This window comes from Aureobasidium namibiae (assembly GCF_000721765.1).
Source record: "Aureobasidium namibiae CBS 147.97 unplaced genomic scaffold scaffold_15, whole genome shotgun sequence".
Taxonomy (NCBI): domain Eukaryota; kingdom Fungi; phylum Ascomycota; class Dothideomycetes; order Dothideales; family Saccotheciaceae; genus Aureobasidium; species Aureobasidium namibiae.
In genome coordinates, this window is record NW_013581194.1 from 594,951 (window position 1) to 611,269 (window position 16,319).

A 16,319-nucleotide genomic window follows, 5' to 3' on the forward strand; every position below is an offset into this window, starting at 1 on the left:
AAGGCAGCAGAAAGGTTGCGAGTGGTGAGAGCTAGGAGTGGTGACAATGGGATGGACAGCAAGCAGATGTTGGGAGTTTGGCAACGACAGGGGCCTCGAGGCTGGAGACCGAGAGCGGGATCAGGGCGCAGGTAGCAGGCGTGCGCGGTTAGCAAGCTCGCGATATCTCATGCGCCAGAGTCAGGGACCGCAACAACAAGTGGCCAGAGGGACAAGGCGAAGAAAGGAATGGTTGAGGGATGATGAATGAGCTTCCATTCCTCAGTCGACAAGCAAGAGTCGCCAGTAGCGCAAGACAAGAAACTCCACGCCCGTTCCACGCCCATGGTCCGTGCCCGTTGACGATGACGCGCAGCGCGCAGTGAAGGCCATCCACAATCTAGACGACGAGCTGACATGTGCCATCGTGACTGCTTGACTGATTCCATCTGTCTTTGTGCGAGCTCGCTGGTCTTGGTTGACTTTCCGTTGACGCACGGCACGACGAGGTCACAGAAACAGGTCGTTCGGAGCAGCGACAAACGACGGTACCGGCACACACGACAAGCGTCCAAGATGGCTTGTATTCTTCTCAAGCTCGTGCCGGTCGTGCCTGACATGGAGCGAGTTTTATTTTGTAGCTTCTATTTTCCTAGCAGACTCTTGTCCCGACGTCCTTTACTGGATGAACGTCTTCTCCTCCTGCCAGCCCCTTCTCTTAGTGCCCAGCTCGACCGCTGCTGCACCCCAGTCCTCGCCGTGGTTGTGGTATTTTGAGCCTGATACAAGGCCGGCACGTTCGAGGCCTTGCTCCTCGGTCAGCAGGGTGAGCAGGCCGAAGACGACAGGAATGCCAATGTCCAACTGGAGCTTCATGAGCGCGTGGCTGACGGCGTCCGAGATGTATTCGAAGTGCATTGTCGAGCCCTTGATCAGCACGCCAATTGCGATGATAGCATCAAAGGGCTTGGTTGATGCTGCGTTGGTGCTGCCCTCCTTGTCCTTGAGCGAGAGATCGGTCGTCGACGACGAGAGGAGGTCGGTAGCAGAGCTCAGCAATGTCGAGTTGGCGGATGATGCTTGAGCTTGCGAGCATGCGTACATTTGCTGCACTGCGTAGGGAAGTTCGTAGCTGCCAGGCACTGTCTGGATTTCAATGTTGCTCTCTGTCCTTAATTAGTTCTTCTGGTCGCCTGTTTGAGCTGGTCCAGGAGTACCAGGCACTCCCGCTTCGGCGAGCTTCTTCTTTGCACCCTCCAGGAGAGCATCGATGATTGTTGTGTTCCAACGAGCGTGAACGATGCCGATGCGCAGCTTCGAGCCTGCTACTTGTTAGCACCCCGGTCACATGTGCTGTTCTGATGAGCTTGCCTACCGTCGTACTGCTTGCTCTCGCCGATTCCTTTGATTGCAGACATGATGTTATTGTGGATGTATGCGTGTTGGTGTTTACTCGAGTGCTGGATTCTACAAGGACTTGGAGAGTGACAGCGCGCCTGAAGGGTCTCACCACGTCAGAAAGTGGGGTGAGATTGAAGCTTCTGCTTCCTTTAGCGTCTCTCAGAACGACGACAGGTTCAAAACGACGACCTCACTATAAAAAAACACAAAGGTTGCCAGATCAGAAATCTGTCCAAAGAGAGTCTGAGGCGCATTGTTTCTCAATAGACCCTGTCTTACCTTTCGAACGTATTGTGCATTTCTGCAGACTATGCGTCACATACATTGGGAGATCGTACCTGAAAAGTCAGGGTCAATCCGACACCCATGTCGTTTACATGTCATTCTGCTCATATGATAGAAGAACAAATAGGATACAACACCCTATTTTACATGAGTAGATGGTATACTACAGATCCTGTTGTTCTGAACGGAAATCGTCAGACTAGTATGCAAAAATTTAGCGAACATACCTAGCCTCGCGTGAAGACAATCATGTAATTCATCCAGGACCCTGCATCAAGATCATCGACATCGTATACAACATGTCGAGGTCCATGACCGCTGTAAGCTCGCTCTACAAGTGTTTGAATTTGAAATCATCTCTTAGCAAATTCTTCGCCACAGACCAGATCAAAGAACTTGTGGTCGAGATACCCGACACATGTACTCGGTGAGATCGTGTTGCGCCGCCTCATGCAATTGATGACAGCATGCGTTTTGCAAGCCATAAAACGACAACTAGGCCTATTAAGGCTGCTGTGACAAGCACCATAGCCATGCCTTCCCTCATGTCAATTGCGTCCGAGACGGTAAGTTTGGCCATCTTCCTGTGCTTCTTTCGTGTGAACCAGTGGTCTGTATCCACCGCAGCAGCGGGAACGGTCCCATCTGCACCATCCGACAAGCTGGTAGCTGGTACAGCATGTTGCCAGGTGGAGTCATGAGAAGATTGATAAGGTTCTGCGTTCCACCACGTCCAGGGCGAGAGTCTTTTCCATAACGGCCATGGCTCGCTATCGGCTCGTTGCGCAAGACGCCATGCACGTTGCTGGCTGTCAACGACACAAAGCGAAAACAAAAAGGAGATCATTGTTAGGGGCCCCAGCACGATCTAGATAGGTTTGTAAGTCGCGTGCTGATGAGATGTGCAACACGCCAAGTCAGCATACCCTTGAAAGCAAGTTATCGGAACCTGCTGCTGAAGATGGCTGCTTAGAATCAAGCTGGATGACAGGGTCGGGCACTTCTGCGAGCAGGTCTGAATCTCTCTTCCTGTGCCTCTTGGAATGCTGCGGCGTCTCCATATCTGCGCGCGCAGAGGTGTATGTGTGTGTGCGTGTGTGAGGCTGATCGAGTTTCGGGGAGGGCGAAGGTCACTCTGCGTGGCGCTGCTAATGCATGGCCGTCTCGTCGGGAATTGATGTCGTCTTTCAATAGTGTCTTGGAGGGGGACGAAGGATATGCAGCTTGTTCTTTTCTGACGACCGTTGGTCGTCTGTATGTATTTCGAGGGTGTGACGTAGTTAGTCCCCACGACCATCCGCCGGTAGGTATGCTTGCAGTTCCCAAGCACGACGGGATCTCCTGTAATCCGGCCGCTCGGGTTCGGCATGTTCGAGTCCCTTGAATTTTTAGATGTCTGTGTGAGACAACGACGACCACGTGCATGATTACTATATCCGTTGCGCATGTCCCTTGCTTACTCCTTCGAACATCAGGCCCGGAGCCTGGCCACTGGGTCTTGACGAATCCCCAGAGACCTTGATCTCGGAATTTTGTCTCTGTCAGGACCCGCTCAGCATTTGTCTGTGCGGCTGTGAGGAATGCTATAGAGCTCCGAGGGCTTTCTTACACGACTTATCGTCTTCTCTGATACAGCGCGTATACCAAATCTCGCTGTCAAAGCACACAAATATGATTTGAGTTTGGAGGTGTGGCCAAGAGGGTGCTGCTCACCTAAGCATGAATCTCAAGGTTCCTAGCACCAGATCTTTCATGGTTGTACACTGACTGCCACGAGGAACCACAGAGCAGGTGGAGAGAACCCCGCTCGGTGAATATTTCTCCTTCACGGCTGTACCTGGCAGGATCTCATCCACAGTTCCTCAGTGCATCTTCTTCTCGGATAAAGGCTGCATGCCATTCGCGGAAAATGGTCGGCAAGTGTTCAAGACAGACAGAGGTACTCAAATCCCAGTGGTCGCCTACTCCTCTCTGATGCGCCGCTTCCACATGCTCTACGGTCGATCAATACGGCTTCATGCAGCTGCCCTTCTAGACCGAGACCGTGCCTCGCCGGGTCGCAAGAATAGATGGCGGCCGGGTGTGGCTTTCTCCAGTGGTCTGTCAAACACAACCTACCCAGGTACCGGTAACTCACGAGAGCCTTAGCCTATCTCTTCTGGTCCTTGAGCCTGGAGGATAGGAGGGACCTGAGAACCACACGCTGCAGAAAGCCCACTCGTGAGATATTAGCGGCTCCCTAGGATAGAGAGCGACAAACCAAAGCAGCCCATGCGAATGCGTTTCCACTTCGCCTAATGTAGCCAGCATGGCGCCATCGATGAGCGCAACTCATGCGGCCCCGAGAGAGGCGTTCAGCTAGCTAGTTGATCATGACAGACAGACAAGGCTGCCGCTCGATCTTATCCCCGCCCCATCGTTCATATGTAATACCTAACTCGACCCTCGGTTTTGCATGCAACAACGTACATGCATCCGAAGGCACAGTGTTCCGTATTTGTTTTCTGATCTTTGTCAGTGGTCTTAGCCACCACTCGAGGACCATTGAGACTTTCTCGGCGCGACTATCGAGCTGCTCCAAGTACGTGCACATGTTTACCCTTTTTGGATATTCGCCCAGACAGTCTGCCAACGAACTCCTGCAGCCAAATCTGGATTGTTGCAGTACCATGAATAGCCGTCGGGACGATGGTGGCCATTGCTTGTGCCTATGCATTTCCAACCTGGTAACTCATCTTCTATATATCTCGAAGGCTGATCCGGCTATCTGAAGTACCTGATCTCGCAGACTGCACTCGCACCTAATCTTTCAGCTACTCGGTATAGATCTCGGCTCGTCACATTCGTTCAACTTGTCGTTCTAGTCTACGTTTCTTCGCTCTGTCACCTCGTTTGTCGTCAACTAGATCTACAACATAATGCCTGGAACCCCATCGCCTGTTTCTCCGGGACCTTCCGAGCCAGCAATGTCCTTTCAATTCGTCAATCTCACGGACCCCAGCGATACCAAGGACCAGAAGGTTCGAAGGGCCATTCGAAGCCATGTCACGAAACAACAGCATCAGAAGGCAGAGCAACTGGCGGCAGCTCGGAGGTCCAACAGTGACCCGCAGTTATTGGGCACCTCGTCGGCACAGATATCGCAAGGTCGCGCACATGCCGCATCTTATCCATTGTCGAGACCTACTACATCGGGTCAGCAGAGCCCGGTATCTCCGGCTAGCAGCTCTGACGTATCTTCATTCTCATCGACACCCAAACACCCGATGATAGACGTATCGCAGGTCTACCCGGCTCAGTGGCTCCCGTATCTCAACCAGATTCTAGAGAACTGTAAGTATATCACCACGCGCCTTGATCTCTGATTGGTTTCTAAGACGGATACATCACAGATCTTGCTTTCACGGCCAAGGAAGTGCTGCAATCGGATGACGCGCCTACAATGGCTCTCTTGAGATCTACCTGGATGCCATTTGTCATGACCGATGTGGCACTGCTTCATGCTGTCCTGCTGTTCGCAGCATCGCTGTTTCGATCCTCTATGGCTGCACATGCCCAAGTTGTGGATCTATACCAGCTCAAAGACATGGCCATCCAAGCCATGAACGGAAACCTTTCGACCAAGGATTCTATGATTGCAACCATGGCAACCATGGCTCAGTACGAAGCCTTTTGGAGAGATCGGGATGCATTCGCGACGCACATGAGCGGTCTACGGCAATTCGTCGAGATGCGTGGTGGACTTGCGGCATTGGGTCTAGACGGATTTCTAGAAAGGATGTTGGTTGCGATTGATTTCAACTTGGCCAGAACCACTGGACACGAGCGATTGTTCGCTTCAAGCCGACAATCTCCCCTCCGGCAAGGATCGCATGGATGATGTGCAGCCCATGATGCTTACATCGACCCCGGCCCTGCATGCAACCAACACGTTTACTGTTTCACTTCGTCCATATATATTTTCCGAAGACTTTCTTGCTCGCAGCATGGTAATATAATGTTTCAATCGCGAATTTCTGTTCTTCTGCAGTATGTTTCATTGCAATGCTACAATTGGGCTGGATGTGCAACGATCAACAAGGATCAGAAGTATCAGACTGTATAGTGCAAAACATCTGGTCCGATTGCCGAGCCGACAAGTCATATCGATCTGTTGAAAATATATTGCTGTCTTATATAAAGTGAGGGCCATGTGGGGACCAGCACCCTTGGCGCCTTCCTTGAAGATTTGGTTGAACAACTTCGGGTCTTGCATCCAACAGCATCGTCGACTTCCACACATCACAGTCGACCACACGGGTCAAACTTCTACAAATACTCAACATTACTCAACTTTGATACACGACTTGAAAGCGACCAGCACAATTTGGGCTGCAGATAACCGTTATGCGTTCCAAATCCCAGACTTCGGTACCGATGCCATGCTCGAGCGATCAACCCATGTGCGAGAAACCGCAACTCAGTCCGTCGAACCAGGATTTAGAAGCGCATGTTTGATCACCCTTTTTAATGGAATATAACCGACTGGGCGACCACGGACGAGTCGCTCACGGTTGCTGTCATGAGTCGCAGGAGCTGTGGCGGAACAATAGTAAGACCAATTCAACAGAGTGAATGTGCAATCAGCCTGTGCCGCACAGGGCAAAATTGTACTGAGAACCTGTCCGTTCCTTTCTTTCGCTCTACAGCTCGACCAGCTCCACTCAACATCGTCTGGAACTTATGATCACCATTGTGCAGCCAGGGTGGATATCTGATTCACGGCTTTTCTTGTCTCGGGTAGATCGTCGTATCTACGTGTCAATTCCTCGCAGACCTCCATCACTCTGTGACCACTGACTGCAACAGCCTTGTTTGAAGCCTCAAGGATCATGGTATAACAACTACGTATCAGAATATCGCAAATCACACGTCAATATCTCGCTTGTGTCCATCCTCCCTTGCACCATTACCCTCGCCCGGCTGACTACAAGTGGTCAACTTGTCGTCGTCAGCTGGACTAGGGTTAGGGCTATCGTGCAGGGCTTGTCTAAGCACATGAGAAGCGCAGATGATCAGAGCATGATCAGTTTTACCATAGCAGAGCACAACCCGTCAGGGGTTGAATTGTCAGAAGGTATTTTTTGCCGTGGGTCTTGTCTTCCAATGGCTCTCCAAGCTGTCGGGATCGAAAGCTAGCAGCGGACCCGCGAGGGATCAACTTACAGCGCAGCACGACCGACGAGCACCAATGACGACCATGCAGCTTCATGGCTATGCAGCTATCAACTGCGGGTCCACGGTGCAGGTTGGATACGTACGGAAGCAACTGAAAAACCTGCGGGTTGGCGGTAGCTCAGTCCCTCGACAGTTCGTTGGGTTTTTCCCAACGAGCGCTTCGGGTGGGAAGGCACAGAGTGCAGCGAAACTATTCGTTCAGTGCTACTATTGCTGCAACTACGCGTGCCGTTTAGTTCCAGCAACCCGGTATCGCTCTTGCCATGTGCACTGCATACGAGATCCACTTGGGTTGAGCAGCAAGGTGAGGTTCCAACATCACCTGCGAGGTCGTGTGGCTCACGGATCTGATGAGTTTTGGTCAAACATTCTCTTCTAGCTTACCCTAAGGATCTTACTGCGATTTCATTCACAAGCTCCTGGGCTCCTTGTCCTGTGGGAGCTCGCACATGTTATACCTACCTGCCGACGAACAGTGTGAGCTTTGAACACTGCTTATAGAGCCTGGTAAGCGTCGTCATTGGTTGAAACATCTTTGTTATGCAAGAAAGTGGATTCCCACGCTAACCGTCGGACGTGGAAGGAGTCTGTATTGTCATCCAGGCCGGTCGCCCTCACCTTTCCACGATACCCTCCTCTTGTGTTTTTCTTCTGCTTCTTCCTCAGTAGGTAGCATTGCTTCGATGATATTGTCAAAGTAGAGCAGGGGCATCGGTGGAGAGCTGAATGACTTGCTTCTCACAGCCCTCTCAAACTTGTCAAGATGGAGAATCGGCAGATCTCTGCAAATATCCATCTCACTGTTCGACTTGAAAAAGACCGAGCAGCTCTCGTGACTGTGTGGCCTTTAGATCATGCCATAGCTAACCACGCGGAGGGCACGCCGATCGTAGAACTTGAATCTCCGAACACACGTGCAGAGCCTGCATCACCGAAGAGGCAAAACAACAGCCCAATGCCTTTCTGTTTCTCTGCGCCAAGGAAGGATTGTTGGACATCACACATGCCTACTTCAAGCGACTGAAGACTCTACACAAGCACAACAACTAAGAGGAGGAACAATGGAGCTGTAGGTGAAGAAATTACTAAGTTGTATATATATTTTGGTATATAACACAAACAGTCTATGAGGTAGTGTGTTGTCCCGGTATAAAACATCAGGGGCATCAAAATAATCTTTGTAAATCGTGAAAAAAAGAAAAAAAAAGAAAGAGCAGAAAGAAGGAGAAGAAAGAAAACATCTCAATCATCGCTCGCTATAAAGCAAAAGAGAATGGGAAAGAAGAAGAGAAGGCATCGGGCTTAACGGCGGTGGCGACTGGAAGCCATGGTGCCGTTGTTGATATACACCAGGATTCTGTTGGAACCACCACATGCCTCGGTCTTGTTGCCGTTGCAAGGGTAGTTGCAACCAGCGGTCAAGGGGTCGGAACCGGCGATCAAGTTGCTGTTGGGGGCAACGGAGCCTCCGTAGCACTCTTGGTAGTACTCGGCACCGCAGACGCTCAAGCCGCTTCTTGCACAGGCGTCAAGGCAGTTGGCGATGGTAGCGTTGTTGGCACCACCAGTCATGCTCATGGTGTTGGGCAAGACACGTCCGTTAGTACCATCGGTGTAACAAGCCATCAAGTTCCACGAGCCATAGCTGGGGCGAGCACTGAACTTGTTTGTCCAGGTGTTGTCAACGTAGACGGAAAGACGATTTCCGGCACCGCAGGTTTGGGTGTTGTCGCCGCTGCAAGCCATGTTGCAGTCGGTGGCCTTTGTGCTGGATGTGGGTGCAGCGTTGGCGCACCAACACTCGCTTCCGTACTCGGTACCTGCGTACTTGTATCCCAAGCTCTGGCAGGTGGATGCACACTTGTAGGGGGTGTTGTCGCTCTTGGAACCAGCAGAGTAGGCCAAAGCACGAGGGCTTCCATCAATAAAGCAACCGTATGAGGAGAAGCCAGTGGGAAGCGAGAGTGCGCTGGACGAAGTTGTCGAGGCGGATGCGGTAGATGTCGACAGTGTCGTTGCTACACTGCTGGAAGAAGAAGAAGTGCTTGAAGAAGCAGTGCTGCTGCTCAGAGTAGAAGAAACGATGCTCGACGAGGAAGAAGTAGAGCTGCTTGACGAGGGGGCAGCGGTGCTCGACGAAGAGACACTGCTTGAAGTGGAAGATACGGCGCTGCTGCTTGACGAGGATGCGGTCGATGACGAGGTAGTCGAAGAGGCAGTCGACGACGAGGCAGTCGACGAAGAGGCAGTCGACGAAGAGGCAACTGAAGACGAGGCAGTGCTCGATGAGACAGTGCTCGGTGAGACAACTGAAGACGAGGCAATGGAAGAAGAGACAGTCGAGGAGGAGGCAATCGACGACGAAACGCTCGAGGACGAGACTGTCGACGATGAGACTGAGCTGCTGGAGCTGCTGGAGCTGCTACCAGAGACGACATTGGAGTTGGCGACCTTGACAGCCGAGATGATAGTGCTGTCTCTAGGAAGGGAAGCACCCATGCTCTGCTTCAACCAACAGGTACCAGATCCAGAGCCTTGGGCACCACCAACATAAGTGAAACCTTGGCAGCCAGAAGAGGCAGCGGCATCACAGGCTGTCATGCAGTCGAGGTATGAGGTGGCAGCCTGAGTGTTGGTGTAAGATCCGACTTGGTTGTCGGCGGAGCAGGTCACATTGTACAGGTTGCCGTTCGAATCAGTGATGATCTGTCCGTTTGCTTGTGGGCAAAGAGAGGCCGAGGCGCTGCTCGATGCTGTTGCTGACGAGGAGACTGTAGTAGACGAGACGGTGCTCGAAGTGGCCGAACCAGAGCTCGAGGCAGAAGAGCTCGAGGCAGATTGCTTCAAAAATCCGGCAATGTAGTTGTTGCCGCCTGCTGAAGTTGCGCTTCCCAAACTGTTTTTCATCCAACAGGTTCCGGCACCAAGTCCATTAGCTCCGCCGACGTAGGTGAAAGCAACACATCCTGCAGTAGAATCACAAGCGGTCATGCAGTCGGCGTATGTGTTGGCAGCCTGAGCATTCGCGAAGGAACCAACGTTTGTGTCTGACTGGCACTTGATGGTGTAGACGTTTCCGTTGGCGTCGGTCAGATCCTGCGAATCAACAGAAGGGCACAAGTTGCTCGAGGCCGAGGCTGTGGCTGACGAGGAGGTTGTTGTCGAGCCCGACGAGGTAGCTCCTGAGGAGCTAGTTGATCCGCTCTGAGTTGAGCTGCCAGTCGATGACGATGACGACGATGATGATCCCTGGGAAGCGATCATACCGGAGACATAGTTGTTGCCACCAGCAACGGTGAAGCTACCCAAGCTGTTCTTGAGGTAACAGGCGCCGGATCCACTGCCTTGAGCACCACCAACGTAGGTGAATGCGACACAGCCGGTTGAGGCTGACGCGTTACAGGCAGACATACAATCCAGGTAAGAGGTAACGGCATTTGCACTCGAGTATGAGCCGATGTTGGTGTCAGATTGGCAGCTGACGACGTAGCCATTGACGGTCTGACCATTAGCGCTAGGGCAGAGCGAGGCGGAGGGGACTCCTGTGGCGCTCGAGGTGGTCGAGGTAGCAGCGGCACGAGCTTGAACAGTAGCAAAGATGGTACCAGGAGCAGACGACTTTGTGCTCTTGTCAATTGAGCCGAAGAATGTGCAAACGGATCCGTCGAATGCAGTTCCGACGCAGGAGGTGCTCTGTGCGCAGGTGTTCAAGCAGTCTCCAACAACGGCAGCAGCACGCTTCTTGGAAAGAGCCAGAGTGGTACCAGAGTAAGTCACGTTGACCTCAATGGCGTAGGTAACACCAGCCACAGTAGGGGTCGAGCCGTTAGCATAGGTAGTGGCTGCAGCTGCGGCGGATGAGGTTGTAGTAGTGACTCCTCCAGTGGAACCAGACGAGGTTCTGAATCCAGATACAAGGTTGTTGCCAGCTGCCGTGAAGCCGCCCTGGCTGTTCTTCAGGTAGCAAGTTCCTGACCCGCTGCCTAGTGCCCCTCCGACATAGGTGAAAGCAACACATCCAGACGAAGCGGCATTGTCGCAGGCAACCATGCAGTCGAAGTAAGAAGCGCTTGCTTGGGCGCTGGAGTATGAGCCAATGTTGGTGTCCGAAGAACATGCCACAGTGTAGGTGATGTTGTTCGAGTCTGCGATGGTCTGTCCATTGGTGGCAGGGCAAAGACTGCTAGAAGGAAGACTGGACGCTGAGCCTGAGCCTGTGTTTGTTGGTGCAGCACCAGCGGTAGTGGAGCCCTGGACAATGGTCGAAACAGGTGCATCAGAGTTGAGTGTGTAGACAGAGAGAGCGCCGCCGTTACCGCAAAGTTCAAGCGAGTTACCGGTACACAGCATAGAGCAAGTGTTGTCAGAGACGATGGCACTGCCGGCACCAAAGTATGAGCCACAGTAGCACTCAGAGGCGTACTCGACACCGAAGTACTTGTAGCCGTTGCAGAAAGCTGCACAGCTCTCCAAGGTCATGTTCTTGCCGTCGGAGTACGAAGGGCCCGAGAGAGCACGGCCGCTAGTCGATTCGTTGTGGCACCCAGAATAGTAGTAGTTGCCTACGACCTCGGGATTTGAGGGAGCCGCACTTTGAACAGGCGGACCGTTCGAGTAGAGCGACAGACGGCCTGATTGGCCACAAACCTCGGTGGTGTTACCGGGGCAAGGCTGGGAGCAACCGAGATCCAGAGCTTTCTGGGTGTAGGGACCGATTTTGTTATCACACCAACACTGGCTGCCGTACTCCATACCTGCGATCGAGAAACCAGCGTTGGCGCAAGCCGTGGTACATTGCTCAATGGTGTTGGAAGGAGAGTCGTAGATCAGAGTGGCAAGAGTACGGGAGCTCGAATCAGTGTAACAGCCTGCATAGGTCATGTTGCCAGCGTAGACAGTCTTGTTTGCTGCGTCCGAAGTCGAGTTGTAAGCAGGATCGGGGTAAGGGTCGTCGACGTTGGCTTGAATGCGAGGATAACCGAAATCGTATGCTTTCGCACCGTCACCATAGAAGTTGTCCTTGAAGAGACGAGCTTGTCCAGCAAGGGAGGCCATCATACCACCACCATCGTGTCCCATAGGGATCAGATCGACAGTGTCGCAGTGGCCTGAGGTTGAGTTGGGAGCTTCACAAGTAGGCGTCCACCAGTTGATGAAGTAGTAGAAACGTTCGTGGCGGTTGCTTCCAGTGGTGAGAGGGGCACAGCCAGACGAGTCATCGCCCATGTCAAGAGTACCGCGGGCGTAGGCCTTGTTCTTGGATTGGTAGTTGGCAAGCACTGCTGAGGTGCCTGAAGCAACGAGACCAGTGTTGTAGACGCTAGGGTAGGCAGCGTAAGCGGAGAGACCATCACGCCACTCATCGTAGTCCGCGCAGCTGGCGGTGGAAAGAGGACGCGACGAGTTCAACCAGACAAGACTGTTGGGGTTGGCAATCCAGTAAGTCACAGGGACGTTGACTCCGACAGAGCTAAGAGGCTTTCCAACAGTCGCATAGCGCTGGACAGTCTGCGCGCCAAGAGAGTGACCGGCGATAACAATTTGCTTCATGTTAGGGAAGTTGGCCGGGTTAGCGTACCACGCAATAAGCTGATCAAGAACCTCGTAAGAGGACACGGATTGTGCCTTGTTGGGATATTGGTTGGTACCGCCGCCAGCCCATTGCGAAGCCTTCCAAACCAGTAGGTTCGTCCAAGATTGGTTACCACCAGCTGCCTTCTTCTTAGCACCGGGAGGGTAGTCCCAGTACGGGTATGAGACGTTCTTGTCGTCTCCGTTGGGGAAACTGGGTGCATTGATGACAACGGAATCGAAGTTGATGTTGGAGTCGGTGGTAACTTGAGAAAGAGCACTCAACATCTGCAACGTTGATCAGTCTTTTGTCCACAATGGCAATCACGATCGACTTACGTTGCTCATGTAGGTACCTGCATCACGGTTGAGGCCATGGATAATGATAACAGCACGCTGGACCTTGGCTGCGTTGATACGCTTGCCATTGGATCCCAGAGATTGGTAGTTAACGAGAGTGAGGTTGTTGTTTACTCCGGCAGGATCCTTGACTCTGAAGTAGACGATTTCAGAGCCAGGAACACCGGGGTATGTGGCATTAGGGATAACATCTCCAAGGTACTGTTGGGCAGAGACATTTTGGAGGAGGAGAGCTGAAAGGCAGACGAGCGTCTTCCAGAAGGAAGTCAGCATGATGAACGAGAGAGGTGGGTACGAGACCCTTGGTGAATGAGGAGGTGATAGAAGCGAGCGACGATTTAGACAGCAACGGTAACGGTGGGAAAACAGCAGATTCTTATGTGTTCTGATTCTTCAGCTCTTGCATGTTAGCACGTCCCGGGCGGGGTGGCCGTCGAGTTATCGGACCCAAGCAAACCACGAGCGGCTGAACATTAGGGGCAACTACTATGAAGAAGCTAAAAGCGTGTTCAAGCGTGCTAAAATTGATGCCTCGAAAGTGTAAATGCTACCTAGAGAGGAAACTTTGGACCGTGCTCGCGAGCTCGCTATGCATCAGCTAGCCATATGCACCTTGGCTGAGCTAGCGAATCGCGGTGACCTGCGTTAGCGTACGCCTCGACCGGTCGGGCTTCCGCATGCGAGCGTGGAAGCACTCTTGTTTTCTGTTCCTGCATAGAAAAGTGTAAAATGTCCGTCCAGATGCACTGCGGCTCGTTGCCCGTTCAAAGATATTTGTGAGAGCAGATTCTGGACTGTTCGCACTCTGCGATGATTCATGCCGTTAGAAAGTCGTTGAGAAAAGCTCAACCTCCTCGGCAGATGGCAGCAACGTGTGACGTTTGCCGTAAACGGTCGGTGGGTGAACAGGAGTGAGACCTGTACGGAGCAATCGAAGAAATGGAAGCCTTCGATCGAAGACATGAAAAGGTATAATGCGCTTCTGAACACACGAGCACGCGCTTTGGAGTTATAGATGATGCGTTTTGAGTAAGTGGTCGCTACTAGCGCAGTCTCCCGTCGGCAAAGCCGGTCGGACGCGAAACGGAAACGACCTGAAGAAAGACAAGGCTTAAGCCTTGTGACAGCAGCTCGGTAGGCGTCGTCGACGCATGCTGGCATGGCTGCATGAGGCTCGTGGTGAAAATAAGGAGGCTTCCTTGTGGCACAGAGAGTGGGCGATGAGAGATTACGAAGCCCTAGAGGAGGACCGCGCCGAGACTTGACATAGACAACAATCTGTTCAGCTGAAAAACGCAAATCTCCGTCTGGCAGCTGAAGAGCAAGCATCGACCTTGTTTCCTTGACTGACTCCGTTCGCTTTGGTCCTAGCACGCTAGATTAGGATGTCAATCAGTTGCGCTACTTGGGTGATCTCCCGACATGAACCAGAGAAGAAGAGCTGACAGCGCTCGGGCTCTTTGTGAGGACAGCAAAAGACGCTTCCAACGCCTTGAAAGCTTCGCCTTTGATGTTGAGTGGAAGTGGTGGACGCTAGAGTAGGTGTGTAGGAACACACGCGTTCAGGGGTGGTGAAAAAGTGCTAGAGCATGACGTATTCTGAGAAGCATCTAATCGATATATTGGATGCAGAGGTCGAACATTGATGTGTAGTATAAAGAAAGAAGAGCCATTTAGTGCCAAGATGCAGGAAGCTGTAGCATGCATGAGACATAATTGAAGCAAAGAGGAGAAAGTCAACTCTTTCCAAGAAACGAGGATACCGATCGGACCTCACGATCTACCTGTCATCAATACAATATGTTTTCGGTATACATATCGAATTCATAGAATTGAACTGAGATAGATGGTGTGTTTTGGGCGAAAGTGTTATGCTCGTGACCGGACCTTTTGATGCCTTCCATGGTGAACGGAGAGCTGGGTATGGCGCACGGCCGCTGGTCACCTTTTGCCAAGAAGAGCAATCGCGAATCGCGATTCACAAGTTTGCAATCACGACGATTTGTTGAACCTCGGAGCCATGAGCGATGAGCATGTGCAAAGGATGAGAGTGCACCCAGCGAGATGCTGGTATAGTCAAGAATGCTTTCGCTGGTCCGCCGAGGCGAGCTCGCTGTAGGTAGGTGGAGTGTGCTGGTGGTCGAAGAAGGATGTTTCGCATGGATTGGGCTGTGCAGGCTTCAAAGTCGGTCGGGCAGAAGCTTCCAACATGTCAGGACTCAGGCTTTCTGTCCATCAGTATACCATCGACGAATTGCCAGTTTTTCTGCTGTCGCATGCGCTCCTGGCGTTTCCATTTCCTGGATGTGTAATTAGATCTTCCAACGTGTACGAGTAGTAGCGCCGCCGGCGCAGAGGCCAGAAGCACCTGCCAGGAGAACACACGACACGTCCAAGGCATTCTTTGATCGACTTGCGCAGCCATCATGGACCTGCGCGACATGCTCAATAACGACGCCGGGCCGGGTCGCTCGTCGAGTCAACACGAGGGCAGTCAGCGAGGCAGCTTCCCGCCTCCGCTGCTACAGCAAAGGTCGTCGTCGGGCCCGTATGCTGCTCCATTGCCGCCGCAACAGCACCAACATCCCCATCAACCACCTCCACCACAGCCCTTCTATCAGCAGAGGCCTCACCCTCCGCAGCAGCATGAAGCCCGCCACTCGAATCCGTCGCTGCCCTCGACTCCGATGGGGCTGCACACGCCGCAACAACAATATCCTAGCAGCCAATATCCCTTCCCCCCTCAGGCACAACCACAGCACCATCACCAGCAACAACAGCAGCAGCAGCAACAGTACAGTCCGTCGCAGGCCTACCCACAGCTTACCCCCCGCCAGCAGAGCCATCCACACTACCCCCATTCCATGTCACCGACTCCTCCCGGCGCCCACCGCAGTTCACACCCCTATCCGCCGCAGCATTCGCAGCCCAGCACTCCTCTCGGTCCACCCATGCAGCCCTACACTCGCCAACCTTCGCTCGCCCAAGCTCAGCATCAACGCGCCACATCCGGTGCTTCATACGCCCTGCAGCACCAGATTGGCATGCCCTCGCAGTCCCCTGCCCACTCCCTGCCGCCGCAATCTGCATACCCGTCCGAGTCGCCGCAGACCTATGCAAAGAGACCATCAGTTGACTATCCTACAAATCTCTCGGAGCGTGACAGAAGCCTCAGTGTTAGTCCCAAGACAAAGGTTGTGCTCCCGACGCGCCAGAACAGCACCGACTCGTCCTGGACCGCTAGAGAGAGATATCCGTCACACGAACCTCGCGCGCCCCATCGCAGTTCGACCGACCAGGCCATTTCGCCTCTCACCACTACCAAACAGTCTGCCAAAATTAGTCCCTCTCAGCCTCGCATCGGCAGCCAGACGCCCGGAGGTTTCCGAAGCATCCTGAACGACGATTCCAGACATCATTCACCTCTGATGGTTTCTTCACCCGCCGTCGCCCGGGGCCAATCCATACCTCCTCCTCACCCGCAACATCCTCACTTGCACCATTCG

The 16,319-nt window shown here is 52.9% G+C and overlaps 4 protein-coding genes across 4 annotated transcripts; 1 reads left to right on the forward strand and 3 right to left on the reverse strand.

The window, feature by feature from the left end:
* Positions 1 to 657: 657 nt before the first annotated feature.
* M436DRAFT_84361 (Lumazine synthase) lies at positions 658 to 1,397 on the reverse strand (the record flags this gene model as incomplete). Its single annotated transcript, XM_013569552.1, has 3 exons — positions 658 to 1,145; positions 1,197 to 1,301; positions 1,355 to 1,397. The coding sequence occupies 3 exons, from the start codon at positions 1,395 to 1,397 to the stop codon at positions 658 to 660; spliced, it is 636 nt and encodes a 211-aa protein (XP_013425006.1).
* Positions 1,398 to 2,113: 716 nt separating this feature from the next.
* Positions 2,114 to 2,726, reverse strand: M436DRAFT_52761 (uncharacterized protein; the record flags this gene model as incomplete). The annotated part of the gene is made up of 2 exons (XM_013569351.1): positions 2,114 to 2,533; positions 2,592 to 2,726. 2 exons carry the CDS (start codon positions 2,724 to 2,726, stop codon positions 2,114 to 2,116), a joined length of 555 nt encoding a protein of 184 aa, XP_013424805.1.
* Positions 2,727 to 4,583: 1,857 nt separating this feature from the next.
* M436DRAFT_75119 (uncharacterized protein) lies at positions 4,584 to 5,545 on the forward strand (the record flags this gene model as incomplete). Its single annotated transcript, XM_013569553.1, has 2 exons — positions 4,584 to 4,998; positions 5,058 to 5,545. 2 exons carry the CDS (start codon positions 4,584 to 4,586, stop codon positions 5,543 to 5,545), a joined length of 903 nt encoding a protein of 300 aa, XP_013425007.1.
* Positions 5,546 to 8,184: 2,639 nt separating this feature from the next.
* Positions 8,185 to 11,937, reverse strand: M436DRAFT_53258 (WSC-domain-containing protein; the record flags this gene model as incomplete). The annotated part of the gene is made up of 2 exons (XM_013569443.1): positions 8,185 to 8,851; positions 11,084 to 11,937. 2 exons carry the CDS (start codon positions 11,935 to 11,937, stop codon positions 8,185 to 8,187), a joined length of 1,521 nt encoding a protein of 506 aa, XP_013424897.1.
* Positions 11,938 to 16,319: the final 4,382 nt, after the last annotated feature.